The following is a 19817-nucleotide window of genomic DNA, read 5'->3' as shown; positions in this document are numbered from 1 at the left end:
CTGGACTGCCGTTAATATATATAATATCCACGTACACTAAGTGGTTGAAATTAAGGTCCTTATAAAGGGTGAACTTAAATCTACCTAGGAAATATCCGTATTTCTAGCAGAAAGAGTAGTATTTAGTTAGGTGGTCGATTGCCTTCCTATTAATATTGTCGTGTCCAGAACGTTTAAGGACTCTATATAGCTTTTCAGCTAATAGGTAGCCGAAGCAGCGGTGCAGGCGGTGGATTTCCGTACTAGTAAGGTAGCACGGGTTATAGTCAAAAGATTCCTAAATATAGGTCCGTAAAGTCTCTCCCTATATAAGGAACGGGTGTCCAAAACATTATATAATTGGTAGGGTAATATATTTACTTCCTAGGGCAGTTACAGGGCCAATTACGGTGTCCGTAACGTTATTGTAGTAGACCTATAACCTATCCATATCTATAAGGCAGAGTAGAAAAGGGGTGTCCGCTTTTACTACGTGAAAGTTAACTAGGCTAATTAGGGTCTTAACTGCAACTGATCTAATTAATATAGTTAAGCTAATGCCAAATTAGACGTTTACGGCCCTAGATTACATAGTATTAATATTTGTATTATTATTTACGGTGGTCTTATATATAAGGTATTGTCTATAACCTACAGTAGACTTCTTAGAGGCACCTATATTAATCATAACGCCATAAAATTTTTTAGGGGTATAGCGTTCTGTAGTAACATATGCAAATAGGTCCTATTTACGGTCTGTAACGTCCGTAATAGGTCTAACGGGTATACTTACGGGCCAGTTTTTAGGTGTAATTAAGTGTATAAAGGAACGGTCGGCTAATATGGTTATAGTATTAAAGGCTTAACTATCCGTAAAAGGTCTAAAAGTAGTTAGAAACGTCTCTAAGGTCTCCTATTCCTAAGCGTCTAAGTTAAAATTAATTATAAGGGCTTCCATTAACTTATTAAGAGACTCTTCTACTTCCTCTCCTTTATATTCTAAGATAAACTGGTTAATCCGTTTATTAAATTTCTTCTTAAACCTATTACGTTCTTCTTAGGTATACCTTATAGACCAATATCCTTCCTTACCGCATATAAAGCACTTCTAATTGGTTCGTCTATAGGGGTATACTTTTATACGGGAGTTGCTACGGAGGTTGCGGGTAGAACCTGGTTAATGCGGGTGCTGCTAGCGGTAGCGGCGATCCGTAAAGTAGGCATCTAAGTTAGTTTGCAGATCTTGTAGGTCCGTAATAAAGGCTTAAGTACTACCTAGCGGGTTTAAGGCTTTATACGTTGTAATGGAGGACTATAAATTATTAATAAGGCCAGCTACGGTATCTACGGGCTTGTAATAGGCGTATTTGCAGGGTTCCATTTCCTAGCAGGCCGTAATCAGTTTATTATACAAGAAGTCGTCCGTTTAAAGCTTAATATCAAGACCGTGCTATAGATGGCGGAGGTCTTTAATAAGGATTTATAGGCACTCTATAGTTAATTTTTTAGTATTCTTATCCATTACGGTCCATAACTTGGTCACATTCCATTAGGTAAGGATATCACGCCTATATTCTGGCCCTTCAAAGTAGTTGCGTGTAGCCTTACATAGCTTATCAAAGGGAACGCCAAGGGGGTTACTCTTAAGGTTAGTGTAGTAGTAGTCAAGTACTAGGCCGCGCAGTATAGTAGAGTAGGCTTGGCTAAACTCCTATTTAGGGATATTAGCCTTCTAACAGAGGTCCGTAAAGATAGTCAGTTTAAAGTCAAAATTGTCGTTTTCACTGCTGTACTTAGATTTGTCGGTATAGAGCTTAGCCAGATTGGCTAGCTCCTTACCGTAGGTCTTTACTTAGGTAGTTTACAGATCTATAGCTTGCGGATTTATAGCTTGCGGATATATAGCTTATAGATCTATAGCTTAAATAACAAAAGGGTTTTAGTCCGTATTTTAGTTTATAGGGGTATTGTGGTCCGTAATTTGGGTTATAGGGGTATTACGGTCCGTAACTTAAGTACTAGGTATACTTTGGCCCGTAAGATTAATTCTAAAACTGCTTAGGTTTATAGGACAAATTTAGTTAAGAGGGTTAGGTATAAGGCTAGCGATTATATTAAGTTTAGAAGAAGTAAAGAGTTCCTTAGTAGTGTTAAACTAGTCTAGGATTTCTTCCTTAGTCCATTCTATTTAGTCCTCCTTATATATTGTATTATATAGAGACTATACTACAGTAACTCGTTTATCCCTTTTAACCTATACGCCTTAGTAACATAAAAGGGTTCATAGGTTGCGGATAGTAGTAGGGTTATAGGCCTTAAAAATAGCTTCCGTAAAGTCCGCGAAGTCTTCCTAGTACTGTTCCTATAGGTCATCGTTTATAAACTTAAAGTATTTATACTTAAGGGTTTTAAATTAAATATAGTCGTTAACGTTATCCGCAGACGTAAGGTCAACTCCTTATCTCCACTTCTTTTGACCTTCGCTAACTTGCTTGCTAATATCTGCCATACTATATAATATATTCTAGTGCGTAACGGGTAGGAGAGGTCTTATAAGGGTCCGTAAAATCAGTTAACGGGCCCGTAACGGTTCGTAGGAGGGTAAGGGGTCTCTGTAAGGGGTCAGAGAGGAGGCCGGGGTATTAAGGTAGTTAGGGTAGTCGCGTTCTTAATGTGATCGCGTTCTTAACGTAGTCGCGTTAACTACTAGTACAGTAGTTAATATCTCTAATTAAGGTGGAGTGTAAACGTCTTCCAAAACTAGGGTAGATTTAAGGTAATTCTAGGTAAGGTAGAGCGTTAGACGTCTTCCAAATCTAGAGTACTTTAATTCTCTTTAACTAAAATAGGGGCTTGCAAGGTAGAGCGTTAGACGTCTTCCAAGCAAGTATATATCTCCTAATCTATGCGCGCTTACTAATCAGTGTTGGTACCAATTTAATGGTATAAGTAAGTCGTGTCTAGGGGCACGAAATACGTATAGTATCGTATACTTATTTAGACGGTGGTAACTGTCGATTCTATTGAGGTGGGCTACGTGGTCTATATACTAACGCACCTCCCCCCTAAGCTAGTGTTTCAGGAGTGTACTAGACGCGTAAGCGAACCAAACGCGTAAACGCGTACTTAGTGTATCGAACCGCGTAAGTATGCGGTTAGTATAGCAGGTGCTGTAATTATATAGGAACGTTAAAGTATTATATTAGTTGGAAAGGATATAACCTAGACCCTACTTAGTACCCTATATAGAACTTTATAGGTAGTCCCTATAAGCTTTAGAAGTTTTATAGCCGTTACCCTAATAAACCTAAACTGCTAAAGTACCTAGATAAGTGGATAGAATGCTAGTATAATAAAGATAATAAGCTACTAGAAGAATATAAGGACAAGAACGCCCTAGAAATTTCTTAGTTATGTAAGGTGTTAAGATATCTAGGAACTTTAACCGGCGGTTAAAGTTATTTAATTAGTTAGATTCTCTTGCTAAGACTTTTAGCAATAAAGCCTAAGGGCAGGCTTTTTTAGAGGGGGGGGTAATGTTATAGCACTGGTAAAACTAGCAGAACTGGTAGAACTTAGTAAAACTTAGCAGAACTTCGCACCGGCAAGTTGCTATAGATTGCCACAGATTGCTACAGATTGCTATATATTGCGATCACGTGATATAAAGATCTTATAAAACACCAAACGGCGCTACTTTTCTTCTCCTTTCCTTTCCCTAGCTCTAGATTCTCGTTTATAAACAATCTAATCGTATAGGCTTGCGCGACCCTTTTGCCGTGCTTATATCTCGATTGACTAAGTCGCTAATACGTATTAACAGACTATAAAAACCTATAGTACTTTATAACTATAAAGCAATTAATATAGCGCTAAATTTATTAGGCCGAATACCTTTTATAATTTAACTTTAAGATTATATACTAACCTAGCAAACTTAATTAAAAGCCTAACTTATTAATATAATAATTATAGGACTTACCTATAAACGCCTCTAATAAATTAATTATAAATTAATTATAAATTCTACTGCCCCCTATATACTTTAAGAAACTACACCCTATATTTCTAGACGCGGAGCTTAATAAAAATAAATTAGAAATTAATAAGTGGGATATAGAAATTAATAAATTAATAGAGTATAAATATAAGAATAACTTCTAGATAGTAGATATAATAAAAGTTATTTAAATAGGGAAACGGTAATATAAGGATATTACACTTACTAAATATAAAATTTGTAATAATTAGTTATACTATTAATAAAAGATAGTAATCCTAAATTCTAAACCCTTATAATTTAAAATACTTAAATTTATATATAATTCCCCTATAGTAGGGCATCCTAGCTATATAAAGACCTATAAGATTATCCAATAAGTATATTACTGGCCTATAATATATAACTATATATAAGCTTTGCAGTATGTAGGGATTAAACGAGCAACTTGATTGTAAATGTAGCTCTAGAGGCTCTATATATACACGAAGAAGGTAGAAGTAATGGGGTAATAGATAGCTGAAATAGGAACGGTAATCTGCTACCAATATTGATCTACAACCAATATATTGGGTGGCGTTAACGCCGTCTTAGAGCCTTCTAAGCGGTGATCTTGTGTCTCAGCGCAGTGTCGGTAGTCGGTTACACTATATATAAAAATACGTTTAAATATACAGAATATGCGTATATAGAAAGACCTCTTATATAAAGAAGTAAGGAGTACTTTAACTATTACTAATTCTAATATAAAGATAGCAAGATATCTTAATTAACTTTATAGTTAACCTATCTAATAATAATAGGTTTACGAATATTATAGTAGTTATTAACTATCTTATAAAAATATAATATTAGTAGCTAAATATTTTATTAAGTACGTCTTTAAGCTATACGGACTTTCTAATTTAATAATATCTAACTATAAAAGCTAGTTTATTTTAGACTTTTAGCAAGCCCTATATAAACAATTAAGTATATAAATATAACTCTTAACTATATTTTATCTAGAGATAGATAGTTAAACTAAAATTATAAACGCAATTATAGAACAATACCTATAAATATACTACTCCTACCTATAAAACGACTAGGAAAAGTGGCTACCGTTAGCTAAGTTTACTATAAATAATATAAGAGATAAATTAATAGGCATAACGCTGTTCTACGCAATCTATAGATAAGACCCTTAACTTAAATTTAAACTATAACCCAAAATCGATATAATAGGACCTATAATTAAAAGGATTTAACTAATTAATGTATATAACTTCGCTAATTAAATAAAGCAGTTAATGAAACTATTATAAAGTAAATTAGCGTACGCTTAAATAGTATAGAAATAGCATATAAATAAAGAACGAGCTTCCGTATAGGACTTTAAGGAAGGTAATATAGCTTACCTAAATATATAAAACCTAAAGACTTAATAACCCTTAAAGAGACTAGATTAGAAGTTTATAGGCCTATACTAAGTTAAAAAAAACTAAGCCTATACGCTTATAAACTTAAACTGCTAACTAAGATAAAAATATATTTAACATTTTACGTAAACTTGCTATAACCCTTAAAGGGTAAACCTATAACTTGTGAAGTACTACCACTACCTCCTATAATTATTAATAATGGTAATAGTTCTTACTTTATTAACTTAATTAATAATATATAATAGAAGATATAATCTAAATAATTTAAACTTCTTATTAAATAGGAAGGATATAAAATATAAACTTAGGAAACCTATAACTAGATTAAAACCAATATACCTTCCCTAGTAAAAGAATTTTATAAAGACTATCCTTCGCGGCTTACTCTAGCTAGATAGATACAATATAAAAGTAAATAATTACCATCTATCGGTATCATCTGGGGGGGTACTGTAATTGCAATATAAGGTAACTGGTTCTTAGTTTATTTATATCTTATCTCTTATCTATTAAAGGAGAAAGAAAGGGGTAATAAAGGTTAGGCTATCTATTAGGCCGTAGGCAGTTAGGTGACCTACGCTATACATACAGCCCCTACCGTATACGCTCTACGCTATTTATCTAATAACAATATTTATAACCTCTACTTATACAGACGCTAGCGATATTTATAAAAAGGAAAGAAGGTAAGAAAGTATAAAGGAGAAGTATATAGGTTAATAGGTGCTTAGGGCAGTAATTACGGATATCTTAGGTATTACGAATATTACGGATATTACAGACGTTGCGGATATTGTTACGGATATTACGGATATCGCTATAGATATTGCGGATATCGCTATAGATATTATAGATATTATAGATATTATAAACATTTAGATATTATGGTGGAGACAGGTAGGCGCGTATAAGGTATTACTAAGGTATCCTATAATAGAGCGTAGTTAAAGTTAGAACCAAAGGTATAGCGGCTTTAAAAGGTATAAAAGTTATTATAGACTATAGGGGAAAGTAGGTAGAAGGGCTAATAACTAAGCATTATATAAGGTTATCCCTCCTCCTAGGTCTAGTTACTATTGTCGGGTAAATTATAATAGGGTATACTGCTATTTGCTAGGTTGCTAAGGGTTATACTACCACTACTAGGTAGGCTGCTAAAAATTGTACTATTACTAGGGTATAAGTGTAACGGGTATTTAAGGGTAGTGCTACTATTAAGTAGCAGTTAGTGCAGCTTGCTAGGGTATAGATGTAATAGGTGGTTAAGGTATCATAGGGGTATTTATAGAGGGAGCTATAACGTTTATAGAGGGAACCGTGACGTTTATAGGTGGAGCTGTGACGTTTATAGGCGGAGCTTACGCGGACGGTGCTTACGTGGGCGGAGCTTGCGCGGACAGAGCTTGCGTAGACAGAGCTTGCGCGGGCGGAGCTTATATAGACGGAGCTTGCGTAGATAGAGCTTACATAGGCGGAGCTTACACGGACAGAGCTTACGTAGACGGAGCTTACGCGGGCGGAGCTTATGTGGACAGAGCTTGCGCGGACGGAGCTTATATAGGCGAAGCTTATGCGGATAAAGCAGCTTACTGGGGTATAGATAACATTAAGGGAATTAATAAACGTGATTTAAGGCGGTAGTTTATGGCATATAAATTAAAGGGTCCTTCGTTATTAATAAATAGTTTAATTTCTTTATCTAACTATTCCGTACGGTTGTTCTTATAAGCGACGTTATACAGTACTTATAGTACTAACTTGCTCTTTATATTAAAGACCTATACTCCATTATATTGGAGTAGTTATTTAAGTTCCTTAATTACGGACCTGTTAGCGTCTTTAAATGTCTATACCTCGAAATTATTAAAGTCCTCTTAGTATAATTCCTATAAGTTTTTATCTTTAAAGTTCTATTTAGTATACTTATTAATTTTAAAGTTAACGTAGTTAGTAATATCTTCCGTGGTAGTCTCATTAGTTAGGGTTATTCCATTAGCCTAGTTTAAACGTTAAGTTTGTATATTGGGTATAACTAGTATAGGTAGGGGTGCTACTAACGCTGCTAGGTTATAGGGTGTACTAGCGCTTAGTAAAGAGGTCGTACTAGGTATTAATTTGCGTAGTAGACGCGAACCGAACGAAGCCTTAGTAGGAGTTAGTTCTTTAAGTTCCTAGGGCCTTGGTAGGAAGGGTTCTCCTTATTAAGTGGTTAATTTGCGTAATAGACGCAAACCGAATGAAGCCTTAGTAGGAGTCGGTTCTTTGAGTTCCCAGGGCCTTGGTAAGAAGGGTTCTCTTTAGCAAACGCGATAAGATTAACGGGCCTTAGTAGGAGCGATCACATGTTGTCTCTCTTCATAATAACACCAGATTCTGATCTATAATATCACTGATTAGTGTCGGTATCACCTGGGGGGGTACTATAATTATAATATAAGGTAACTAGTTCTTGGTTTATTCGTGTCTTATCTCTCGTCTACTAAAGGAGAAAGAAAGGGGTAGTAAAGGTCGGGCTATCTATCGGGCCGTAGGCAGTTAGGTGACCTACGCTACGCATACAGCCCCTACCGTATACGCTTTACGCTATTCATCTAATAATAATATTTATAACCTCTACTTGTATAGACACCATCTAATATAAATATATAAAATATAATAGTAGGAAGCTTAAAATTAAAAAGAACTTAAAATATGTTATAATGTTTATAATACAATTATATAATATATAAGATATTAAGGAACTTTAACCGCTGGTTAAAGTTATCTAATTAGTTAGATTTACCTTACTAAGACCTACTATAAAGATATTAGTTTTACTTACCGCCTTAACTAAGCTAATAGTAATTTTTTATCCTGGGGATGGAAAATCCTAATTAGCCTATTTAACAATAGAATCGGTAAAACCCTATACCACTATTTAACGCGAAAACATAATACGCAATAAGTTATAAGTCTTAACTAAAATTAAATTATTTAGACCTTTAGCTAAAAGGGGGGGTACTATAACGGGACTAGCCTAATTATAGTAGGAATATCTTGGTAAAACACTTAATAGATAAATTCCGACGCTTTAACTAAATTCTACTAAAGTCTATTAAAGACCACGTGCGTATATACGTACGCATTAACTACTAAGCCCCTAACTATTTAATTATATAATTCTCTTATTATTCCTTTCTCTTCTTTATATAACGTCTTGTTCTTAGCGAGAGCTATATACCCTTAGATTTAGATAGAATTTATATTATTTCTTTAAATCTTCCCTAAAGTCTCTCCGCGCCCTTACATAAATATACTATATATATTAGTACGTCAGTATATTATATTTCTATATTTCTATATTCTAAAGTTATAATATAACTAGCTATATATCTTAACTACCTCTTATTCTATAGCTTAATTAGTTCTAGCGCCTTTTATATTATCTTAACTAACCTATTTACACCTCCCCCTAGTAGTTATATATAAGGGTACTTTATAGATAGGGGGCTATAAGGCATAATTATAGGAATAGATAAATTGTAAAGGAGATAAATCCTTAAGGAAGTAAGGCCTTTAGGATTGTAGAGACTATATACTACGGGCACGTACCTTTAGCACGTAACTGGCAACTATCTAAGGGGCGTTTAGGGGTTGTCCTAAGGGCAATCTAAGGTGTCCGCAATAATATCCCTTATATTGCCCCCACCCCTTTTTATAGTTAGCCCCTAATCGCTATTACCTTACGGTAAAGGGAGATTATAAGGGCTCGTCCCAGAAGGGTTCGGAGAGATATCGGTATGCCGCTGTATATTATCTATCTATCTAACCCCTACTTTAAACTTCTAAAAACCTTAACGAGGAAAAAACATAGCTGGAGAAAAGACGTGAGAATTGCTAGGAAGTGCCATAGTTATCAAAATTCGCGATATGTAGGAGCTTAAAGTAGGGCAACAGCCACGGCTGCGGGGGGCCTCTTTTGCTTTCTAAGTCAGTAGAATTGAATATTGGGTCGGTAGAACAAAATCTATATCATTAGAAGTATAATTTTTAGGCATGGCTAATCAAAATATGTAACCGACTACCGGACCTTGCATATTACCCTGTTTCACCTGCGTCAGCACTACCCTCGTATGTCTCNGATACGTTNGANATGAGTCATGGGCTNCGGAGTTNGGGGTCTACTTTCATGTATTTATACCACTTGATTTCCATAGATTTACAATCAAGTTGCTCGTTCAATACCCACACTGCAAAGCTTACAAAATATATTTATTGAATCTATAGAGTGGTGTTTTGGTGTTGCGCGCACGGGCCAATTTCCGTAGGACGCCACCGTTTTAAGGGATAGAATTTAGACTGGCTGAAATCCACTCTCCCACATGCGCTGCTTCTCCGGCGTTGGTAAAACACCAATACCAATAAGATACTTTACATTGCTCCTCACAACCTCCTTCATTCTGGCCCCATCAGTAGCCGCGGGAACTTTTTTCGACCCAATGATCGAGCTTCCTCGTTCTAGGATATACAGTACTGGAAACAGCGGATGTGATTCCAAGCCAGCCATAATGGCTGCACGCATGCGCTTCAGCCACTCCGCATATGGTAGGGGCTCCAACACGAAGCCAAAGTCCTCACGCAAAACGTTCCAGAAATCGGCGATAAATAGACCATCCAGAAACTTCACGACGGTTTGACTTGGGTCCCTTTCCATTCCGGAAATACCAGCCAAGACACCCTGCGCGACACGGGCTTTATCTGCGACAAAGATCCAATGGTGGGCCTCATCTTCGTTATACGCACCAATCTCAAGGCAACCTGCAACGAGCCGCCAAATGAAGTCGCTCCGGTTTGCCAGCCCATTATTAGCGTTACCGATAATATAGCCTGGCTTAACAATCCTAAGATGCCTTGCCCCAGAACCCAGCCAACTAGCGAAGCGCTTCACAATAAGCTCTGCCATTAGCTTTGATTGTTCGTAGCCTCCCGCGGATTCTGCATGCATGGCCATCTGCTGGTCGTCATCTTCGTCCGCAGAAACCTGCTGGCCGCCGGAGACGTAGACAAAGCTACTTACTGATCTGGATTCGGCCATTAATCTGAGCAGAGAGGATGTAGAATCAACATTAGCAGCTTGTAGTGTCTCGTAGTCGAGACTGTAGTGAACATGGGCACCGTTCTGAATAATGGCGTGAATGCAGCTGTCCGACGCTGATTCACCTCGGAGACATTCAAGTTGACCATCGCTGAGCCCAAGGTTGGCTTTAATCAAGTCGCCCTTCCAAACTTGAATTCTAGATGCATGGTCGTCCTGCCACCAACCCTCGAGACTAGCTCTTTTAATAATACGCTGCATTGCCTCACTCTCGCTCGGATCACGGACCAAGACACGAGCGCATATCCCCGGAAATTCCATGAGCTGATGCAATATCTCGATTCCCAAGTATCCGGTGCTTCCTGTCAGGAAGACATTGCGGGTAGGTGGATATATTATCGGCACAGTGTTCAGTGCTCTAAAGTTTTCGTAACATGACATAACTACTTGAATGATGCGGCTAGTCTCTTTAAGGACATCAATTTTCCGGTAACAGTCCACGGAATCTTGTTCGCGTTGATCTATGAGACTTGCAAGTGTTCGAATGGTGACCTTGGAACTTAGCAATATTGACATGGGTACTTTCACACCAAAAGCCTGCTGTAGGAAGATGGAGAGAGAGATTAATTGAATTGAATTTACACCAGCTTGTTGCAGGGCAAAGTCATGTCCTTCGAGTGCGAGCCGATATGCACAATCTTTTCCACCTAGCATGTCAGCAGCTTTGTGGCTGATTACTTTTGCCGTAGACTCTGAGTTTTTAAGAGGTTGTAATGATCCGATCTGCCCTACGGAATTGATTTGTGCCGGTCTTGTTTTCATATTAGCAAGCCAGCTGTTAACCCGACGTCTCTCCAACTTCATCGAAGCAGTAAGTGGCATACCTGCAACTACCAGGAGAGCAGATGGAAGCATGTACCGAGGTACAAGACCAGAGAGCTGCTCAATCACGACCGCTAGGGTTAGAGATTCCGTGGAGATGACGGTTATCGGTTGGTTCTCAACCTTTGTAACCCCAGTCTCTCGTAGCTGAACAATAGCGACAAGATCACCTTGGAAACAGCCTTCTTTAGGAGCAGCTACCATCGACATACCGACATTAGGGATCTTAGACAGATGATGCTCGATCTCACCCAATTCCACGCGTTGCCCATGGCGTTTAATCTGCAAATCCCGCCTTCCGACGAAGTCAAAGGAGCCGTCCATGGAATCCAGGTTGTACTTTAAGAGGTCGCCTGTTTTATAGTATCTTTGATAATCTGTTGCATCCGCCCACGACGGTTGTATTATAAAACTTGAGGAGGTTTTGGTTGGATCATTAAGATATTCGCGTGCCATGCTTGGTCCAGCAACTATCAACTCCCCTATCGCCCCAATAGGTACCAATTTATTATAATCCGCCGGGTCAACAAGCCAACAAGAGCTGTTAGGTGGTAGCCCGACCGTTTCAGCCCTACTCCAGTTTGGATCGACCTTATTGATCATGCAAAACCCAACTTCTGCAGGACCGAATGCATTAAAGAGAGTAACCTTCCCAGCCCATCGCTTCATAACGTCTTGTTTAAGAGCCTCTCCAGCTAGTATCAATGTCCGAAGGGTTGGGACCGACTCTGGATCGATGAGGCTTGCAAAGGAAGGAGTCAAGAGTGCCAGCTCAACCTTCAAACTTCTGATGACACGGGTGACGTCGAATTTCCGATCTTCTTCTGAGGGTATGCACACGCAACCCTTGAATGTTAGGGTAGTGAAGATATCAATGACAGCGACATCCCAAGTGTATGCGGAGAATTGCAACACACGCGCGTTATGATACCCTAGTTCCTCACCATGCGCCAAAGTGTGGGTACAGATTGCGCGATGTTCCTGTATAATACCTTTTGGACGACCGGTAGAGCCTGAGGTGAAAAGGACAAGAACGGGGTCGGAAGGATGCACGGAAGGAAATTGAAAACCATCAATAGATTGTTCTTGAAATGCTGCAACCGTTTCTGGGCAGACTACAACGACCTGCTCGACCAGATCACGGAATTTGGACCCGTATGAGTTGGACGTGAGTATAATTTTGGCATCCACGTCATCGCAGATTTCCTTAATCCTCGATAGTGGATGTTCGGGGTCCAGAGGGACGAATGCACCTCCAGCTTTCAAGGCTGCTAGCATTGCCACAACGGTCCAACAACTCTTCTCGAACGCGAATGGCACGAATGTGCCTCTGCAGACTCCGATGCCAATAAGATGTTGGGCCACGCTCGTAGAATATGAGTCCAATTCTTGGTACGTCAAAACGCCGTCCCACGCGCAGACTGCTTCGGCGCCCGGCACCGAGTTCACGGAATCGTTTACTAAATGATGCAAACAATCGTTCCGTAAGAACAATGCATTTGAATTCCATGATTGCAATGTTCTCTTATCGACGTCACTTATGAACTCTCTAGGGATAGAAGCGTCATTACCAGCTTTAATTAATGTCATCAAGATCTTTCTCAAAGTATGAGTTATAGCGATACCGAAATGCTGTGGAATTGCAGCAAGCCGAAAACTGATCGAGATGTCGGTAGAGATATCTAGCAAGTCGGTAACAAAAACTAAATCAAGCTATTCCGTTTGATTTATTTGTTAGTGAGACACGAACCCCAGGAACGTTGCCAAGACGTAGACTTACAGTATACACGGATCGAGCGTCGGTTTGCCTTCTAGAATTTTTCTGCCCAGAGACATCCATTGCAGTGTTCATTTGATTTTCTTCAATTACGTGCGGAGATACAGCGCGACTTGAGACATCACATACACCAGAAGATTGCTTGCCAAATCGGCATATGGTGGCCTTCGCAAATTCACCGTCTGGTGTTCGGCCATCAATCATGGCGAAGGAAGCTGCATCCTCTCGAGTGTAGCTGCGCAAAAGAAGAGCCCAGGCCACCTGTAGGAAATGAATTCGTGATTCGAAGGATGGGTTTGTCTTCATTGCAAGTCGGTGCAATTGTGCTACTGGAAGTGAAGAGAAGTCAGAAATATTCTCCCCACTCCGGATTGCCATCGTCGGAAAGCGGCAAGGTTCGAAAGTTTGTCCAGAGATTGTTGCATCTAGTTCTTGAACGGTGTGGGCTGCATCTGACGTCGCATGCTCGCATAAATCTACTGCTGAATTAACTCGAGTCACCCTCGAGACTTCGATGGAGCACGATTCTCTGCCAACATCAATAACATGCATTTCAGAGCAAGAGACTGAGGGCTTGATTTTCAAAGAGGACATCATAGCCACAGGATTCGTAATTATGACAGTCTCTATCGATCGTAAGGTCAAAAGATAGAAAGAATAATGACTCTGTCTCATTGCAAGAGGCTCTAGAGCCTCACTATATACACTAGGTAGGTGGCAAAGGCTGACGTCGATACCAACGTCGATTTGAAACTGTTACCTCATTGCTACTGGATAATCATTGCCACTTAGTTGATAATAGGTAATGGAAAGGTAATAGAAACAGTATGAAGTCATAAAGTGATAGTTAGGCAACTAGAACGGGAACAGGGTAATCGGCAAAATCCGACCTGGATCGACAGTCTCCATGGCGAGCGAGAGTACGAGACTGTAGGCTTTGAGTGTAGGGTACCAGTGTTCAAGATGCAACTGAACGGGATTGAGCTGCTCAAGTTGATTTAAGCACTGCTGAATACTTGACCAAGTTAAAAAAGTTGCAGTTCATCCATGCAAACTCCGTAACTAGACTGCGAAGTTTGCACATCTCTAGCACAATTCTGGTTACACTGAACTCGGATGGGCATCCAAAGCTGTAAGTGTTTTTTTAGTCAATATCCTATTCTATATGCTTGGATGCCTTGATATTCATTGAGTGTTGCGTCATTAATTCATGTACCGCGTAACCCAGATTCGAAGTATCGGTTTTTGGCGCAGTCACCTATGCACTACATTAGCTACACGAAGACGATTCTTGGATTCTAGAGAGCAGATATTAGAGCGGTGTGAGCAAGTAATGGCATGGTATGAAACCCTGTTTCTCATATTCTCCACGCGGTCCTCCCGTGGCTTCAGCAGTGTGACACAATTACCTCATCTCTTAATTCTGCTGCATGTGCAGTGATTTAGGATGAAAACGGAAACTTTTATATGCGGATCCTCTTTAGAACACTTGGTGAATGCGACCTAGAGGGAAACTATTACGTACGAGACAAGGAACAGATCGGAATAGGGCTTCGAAGAGCGGCGCTAAAAATACAGGAAGATCTCACAGTGGTTTATATACCATGTAAAAGTAAGAACCCGATGAATTTTGCAGGATTGTATGAACCAAAGCAACAACCCGAGAAAATTTGATAATTGTGTATTGAGGGCCATGATATAGTGTTCCGTGTTCTACCCCGGCCCTCTATAGGACGAATAGTGTGTTACGCCATTTCGAATCCTCTCAGGCCTCATGATAGAAATGAGGCAGTGGCGAGGCTATCTGAAGTTGAATCCAGGCATCGATGGCAATTGACGAGCAAAAGAAGCACCAGAACTAGGTTGTGATCATTAGGTCTAGCTCCTGCTCATCTTTAGCTCTCGGAGTTCAGTCAGCCGCCTATGATACTTTGTAGCTCCGTCGGTGTTACTAGTCAAGGAAAAATGCATAATATTAGTTTAGGAATCGTGAAGTTGCGCAGAAACCAAATGTATCCATTCCGAGGCCACAACCATGTAATAGTTCCGATGATCGAATGGCGCGATTTCATACCATTTCAAAGAAAATGACTCCGTAGTTAGAGTTTTAGAAATACTATATAGGTAATACGGCCTAAAATAGTACGTTTGCTATTAAATCTAAATACATTAATATACTAGGTAAGGGAGGTTAGGGTAAAACTATTATGTTACATAAAAATCTTATTAATAAATCCTATATTACTAGCTCCTGTATTAATTAGTACTTAAGTATTAGCCTATTAACTATTCTGCTAAAAACAGCAGTTAATGGTTATACTACAACCCTAAAAGTTAAAGTTTATAATATCTAATATATTTAGCGAGACCCTAAGGCAGAGCTGTTCTAAAGAGCAACTTAACTCTAGGACCTTCCTTTAAAGGCAATTAGGGCGGAGTTCCTATAGCATCTCAGTTATAGCTCTGTCCCTACAAGTAGTACTTACTAAATACTAGGCTAGAACCAGGTAATAATGCCCCCTCCGATATCCCTTGGACTGGTACAATTCGTCCTACCATTATCGATAAGAACTGGCCAATAGGATCAATAGGATCAAGGCTCCGTGATGAAAAATATGAGGTCGTAGAATCTGCTAATTTCCATATGCAATTGCTATATACACCCAATTTTTGGAGTTAAGTCGCTCAAGATAGGGTAACCAATATTTATCGTTTCTGTAGAACGGAATTTCGCAAACAGCGAGGTTTAGAGGAAGATTTAGGGTGCCATGGTTGTTAAAATTCGCGATATATAAAGGCTCGAAGGAGGGCAACGGCCACGGCTGCGGGGGTTCTTTGGCCTTTCAAGTCGGTGGAATTAAATATTAAGTTGGTGGAACAAAGTCTATATCATTAGAAGTACGATTGGAGGGCATATATAATATCTGAATCTATGTAGGTAATACAGTGATGTTCACGACCAGCTTCACCCCCCCCCCTTTAGCGAGCGCTGCGAGATTTCAAATTCGCTACGCGCATCCAACCTCGCTTGATTGCCACTAGCTGTACGTAGTACCTGTAGCGAACGGCTGTGGCCACACGCAAGGACCTTTTTGGTTGCCCTGGAGAAACGCCTTGGTTGGCCAGGGGAATCAAATTGAAGACGTACGCTTCCTCTTCTCCCCCTTCTCCCCCATAACTACGCCTCCCTTGTGGCCGCCAAAACGCGAATACAACGCTGTCTCTGCAGAGAGGTCGATGAAATTTGGCAATATCATACGGGTGGAAACCTCATGATATCTGATGAAGATTACGACACTGCGGGATCGCGACGTTCTTGCAGCCAAGCATACGGCTTCGCTACAATTACTATGTACAGCTGGCGGCAATCAAGCGAGGTTGGATGCGCGTGGCGAATTTGAAATCTCGCAGCGCTCGCTAAAGGGGGGGGGTGAAGCTGGTCGTGAACATCGCTGTACGCGTACTTTTGATTCTAGCGTTTTGGTGTTCTGCGCACGGTCCAATTATCGTAGGACGCTACCAGCCCAAGGGATAGGTATCAAAATGTCTAAAAGAATTCCGGAGATACCATTCCCAATAGATACCCTGAGAGTCGTGTTAATGCACGATTTCCTAACATCGCCCCTGGATCTGCCGACATCCTCTGCTATCCTGCCTTGTCCTGCATATCCCTAATAACTGAACGTAGACGGTTGGAGAGATTGGGAGGATGTCGAGGTAAGAGGTGTAACAGGTGAGGTTAACATTTTTAGTAGTGGGCCAAATTAAGCGAGCATTTGCGAGTTTTTAGCGTGGCGAGGTGAAGTGAGGCCTCCTCAATTCCTTCCTTCCTAAACGAACGCCAGATACTTCCTTCCTAAACGAACGCCAGATACTTCCTTCCTAAACGAACGCCAGATACCGCCTTCTGGAAATTCTAGCTCATCATCATGACTTCTGAACCACCAGTGTTCGAGCTCGGCACGACTCTTAAAATTCCGCCCGCAGCAGGGCTAGAGCAAAACCAAGTACTGCCATTTAGCACTGCCAATTTCAGAAAGGCCGTTACAGACCGTCTACGAGCTCTGGACGATGGTGATGACACGCAGCTGTGGATCGTTTTTTCGGGCTTCGACTGTTCAAAGCTAAAGTATATCGACCAACGCCGTTACCCAATTCGTTTGCAGCTCGATGATAGTATATTAATTGTAAAGATGGTAGGCCGAGTGCAGGAAATAATGCACATTGGCCTGATGGACCTTATACGAGAAGATATGGGGCGTATAGGCCTTCGGCCTGCTCATAATTACGTCAGCCTTGGATCAACCCGGTACCAACATCGCTCAAACAATTCATTCAAAGAAGCCGATAGCACGTTAGCACCTATCTGTCCCCAGCCATGGCCCGCCTTAGTTATCGAGGCTGGTTGGCAAGAGACTTTAGCGCGTCTGCGTATTAACGCGCAGTGGTGGCTCTCTGCCCAGGTGTCCCCAAATAATACTACTTTGGTAATTCTGGCTTCATTCATAAAATCTCAACGTACCTTTCGCCTTGAAAAATACGAGCTTGTCACCGTCACTCGTAGCGCGACAAGGTCTGCGCCACTCGGAGTCCGAAATCTCGCTGTGTGTACAGCAGTTACGACGATTGACCTTAGGTCAACACCCCCGATCATCACTGGCGCGCCATTTGTATTGCCTTTCGCCGGGATCATGCGACGCCCTCCAATAGCCCCACAGCGGAACATCTCAATTAACGCGGCCGACCTAGAAATATGGGCCATGGCCATAGCCAGAACTTGGAACCTTTGAGAGTTGGAGAATGGAGAGGGTTGGGGATCTAGGGGACAGAATAGTGAAAACTGAAAACGGGAAACAGGAAGCAGGAAACAGAATACAGAACATAGAATACAGGTTTCAAGATTCAGAAAACCGAAAACTGATCCAGGAAACTGAAAAACGAAAACTGAAAGCAGAAAACAAAATGCAGAAAACAGAAAACAGAAAGCAGAAAGCAGAAAGCAGAAAACAGAAAACAGAAAACAGGATACAGAAAACAGAATCCTAGAAACAGAACCTAGAAAACAGGAAACCAAAACCGTAACCCAGGAACTATCCCCAAACATCAGATTCTATGAACCAAGAACTCAGAACCCAATCAGCATACACCCGCACGCATCACATCACATATGAGCAGAAACCACTCACGCAAGAAGATCTCAGACACACAGCAGTCCCATTGAACCCTATAATACACCAATACGCAAACCGCCCGGCCCTCCAGCCCGCAAACCCGTCACACAAAAGGGGGCCACAGAGCCAAAAAAAAAAAAACCAGAAACGACCCGACTTTTCTACGCGCTGAAAAAACCCATTGAAATCGAGGCGCGCGCGGTCCCCGAGCGAATAAAGAAGAGATGGGGTAAGGTAAGATGGTAGGAGAGATAGTTGTGATAACGATGGAGGTGAATGGGGTGAGGGAGGGAGAAGCAAACTCGACATCGCCACCGTAGGGAGGTGCTAAGGTGCGAGACCACTGTGCTGAGAGAAAGGTTCTAGGGGGCGGTTATGAGGAGAATTTGCGCATGACTTTTGCGATGACTACGGGCGGGTGTCAGTGGGTGGGGAGGGAAGGGAGGAAAGGGGAAAGGGGACTCACCGTGCAGCGCGACGACGCTGAAGATGAAGACGACGGACAGCGTCATCACGACGACAGGGTCGACTTTCAGCCCGGGGGACTCGTCCGTGTAGAGCCCTAGAAACACGTGTACGTTAGCAAATGAACCAGTTAACCAAATAGCGGCATCTTCGCTGTTCCTGCGGATTCTGCTCGTCCTCGAAGCTCGTGCCCTTCCCGTTGCCCCTTTCATCGCCGTGACTGATTCAGCCCCGAATCTTCTGTCCACCATGACGAGGGGAGACCTACTCAGCATGGTCGAGCTGCTACCACCGGCTCCCGCGGCCCTCGTGCTGCTCGGCCGCGCACTCGCCACTTTGTCTGCCCGATCGGCCGCTGCTCTCCTCCTGATCGCTGTCGCGGGGCCCCCTGGGGGTTTAGGAGACGAAGGGCGGGCGGTCGTGGAGCCTGAGGAGGCTGGTGGATTGACGGGGGAGGTTGGACGCGGGGAAGACTAGAGAGAAGATGCGTGTTAGTACAAGCATATTGTTGGAGACTGAGTGTTGAAAGGGTGCTGGTTCTGGTTCTGGTTCTGGTGACGTGACGGGTTGAGGGTTGGAGATGCGCTGTATGTGGGAACGAGATGTTGTAATGAGAGATGGCGATGTAGAAGCATAGAATCTATGGGGTGTTTGTGCGCAATGCAGTCGTGTATATCAAAGTCTTCAGCTGCTGGAGTGCTCTTGGATCGTCCATGGAGAGAATTGTGCGTGACGGCTTGAGAAAAGGGAAATGGCTCACCATGATGGAAGATTAGTGTCGCTGGACGGATGTGGTGAAGTGGAAAAGAGAATTGAGTGGTATAGAGTGGTATAGAGTGGACTGGATGGGAATTAGTGCTGTGGAAAGATGGATGCGGATTTAAGAGGCCACGCTTCTGGAACCTGGAAAGTTGGGACTCTGCGTAGGCGAGACCAACCCTGGTTCTTTCTCAAAAGGGTCGCCAAGGGTATTATTGACTAGCACGTATGTATAACGCCATTTAAGAACCAGCTTGCTTCATTATACCCTACGAACATCGGTAGA

At 41.2% G+C, this 19817-nt stretch overlaps 3 protein-coding genes across 3 annotated transcripts; 1 reads left to right on the top strand and 2 right to left on the bottom strand.

Annotated features, from left to right (window-relative positions):
* Nucleotides 1-9851: 9851 nt before the first annotated feature.
* lys2 (putative alpha-aminoadipate reductase) lies at nucleotides 9852-13792 on the bottom strand (the record flags this gene model as incomplete). Its single annotated transcript, XM_067654282.1, has 3 exons — nucleotides 13140-13792; nucleotides 10021-12991; nucleotides 9852-9967 (listed from the first exon to the last, which is right to left on the bottom strand). Exons 1-3 carry the CDS (start codon nucleotides 13731-13733, stop codon nucleotides 9852-9854), a joined length of 3681 nt encoding a protein of 1226 aa, XP_067499356.1. The 5' UTR covers nucleotides 13734-13792.
* A 3146-nt stretch (nucleotides 13793-16938) lies between these two features.
* On the top strand, nucleotides 16939-18109 carry K441DRAFT_269768 (uncharacterized protein). The gene has a single exon (XM_067640872.1). The coding sequence runs from the start codon at nucleotides 17066-17068 to the stop codon at nucleotides 17924-17926; it is 861 nt and encodes a 286-aa protein (XP_067499298.1). The 5' UTR covers nucleotides 16939-17065; the 3' UTR covers nucleotides 17927-18109.
* A 470-nt stretch (nucleotides 18110-18579) lies between these two features.
* K441DRAFT_269744 (Pre protein translocase Sec Sec61-beta subunit) lies at nucleotides 18580-19739 on the bottom strand. The gene is made up of 4 exons (XM_067640871.1): nucleotides 19533-19739; nucleotides 19041-19245; nucleotides 18774-18869; nucleotides 18580-18715 (listed from the first exon to the last, which is right to left on the bottom strand). The coding sequence occupies exons 1-4, from the start codon at nucleotides 19533-19535 to the stop codon at nucleotides 18681-18683; spliced, it is 339 nt and encodes a 112-aa protein (XP_067499297.1). The 5' UTR covers nucleotides 19536-19739; the 3' UTR covers nucleotides 18580-18680.
* Between the last annotated feature and the right edge of the window lie 78 nt (nucleotides 19740-19817).

This window comes from Cenococcum geophilum, assembly GCF_001692895.1.
Source record: "Cenococcum geophilum 1.58 unplaced genomic scaffold K441scaffold_53, whole genome shotgun sequence".
Classification (NCBI taxonomy): Eukaryota; Fungi; Ascomycota; class Dothideomycetes; order Gloniales; family Gloniaceae; genus Cenococcum; species Cenococcum geophilum.
Note: the sequence above shows the minus strand (reverse complement) of the source record. Positions and strands in the feature narration are given on the sequence as shown.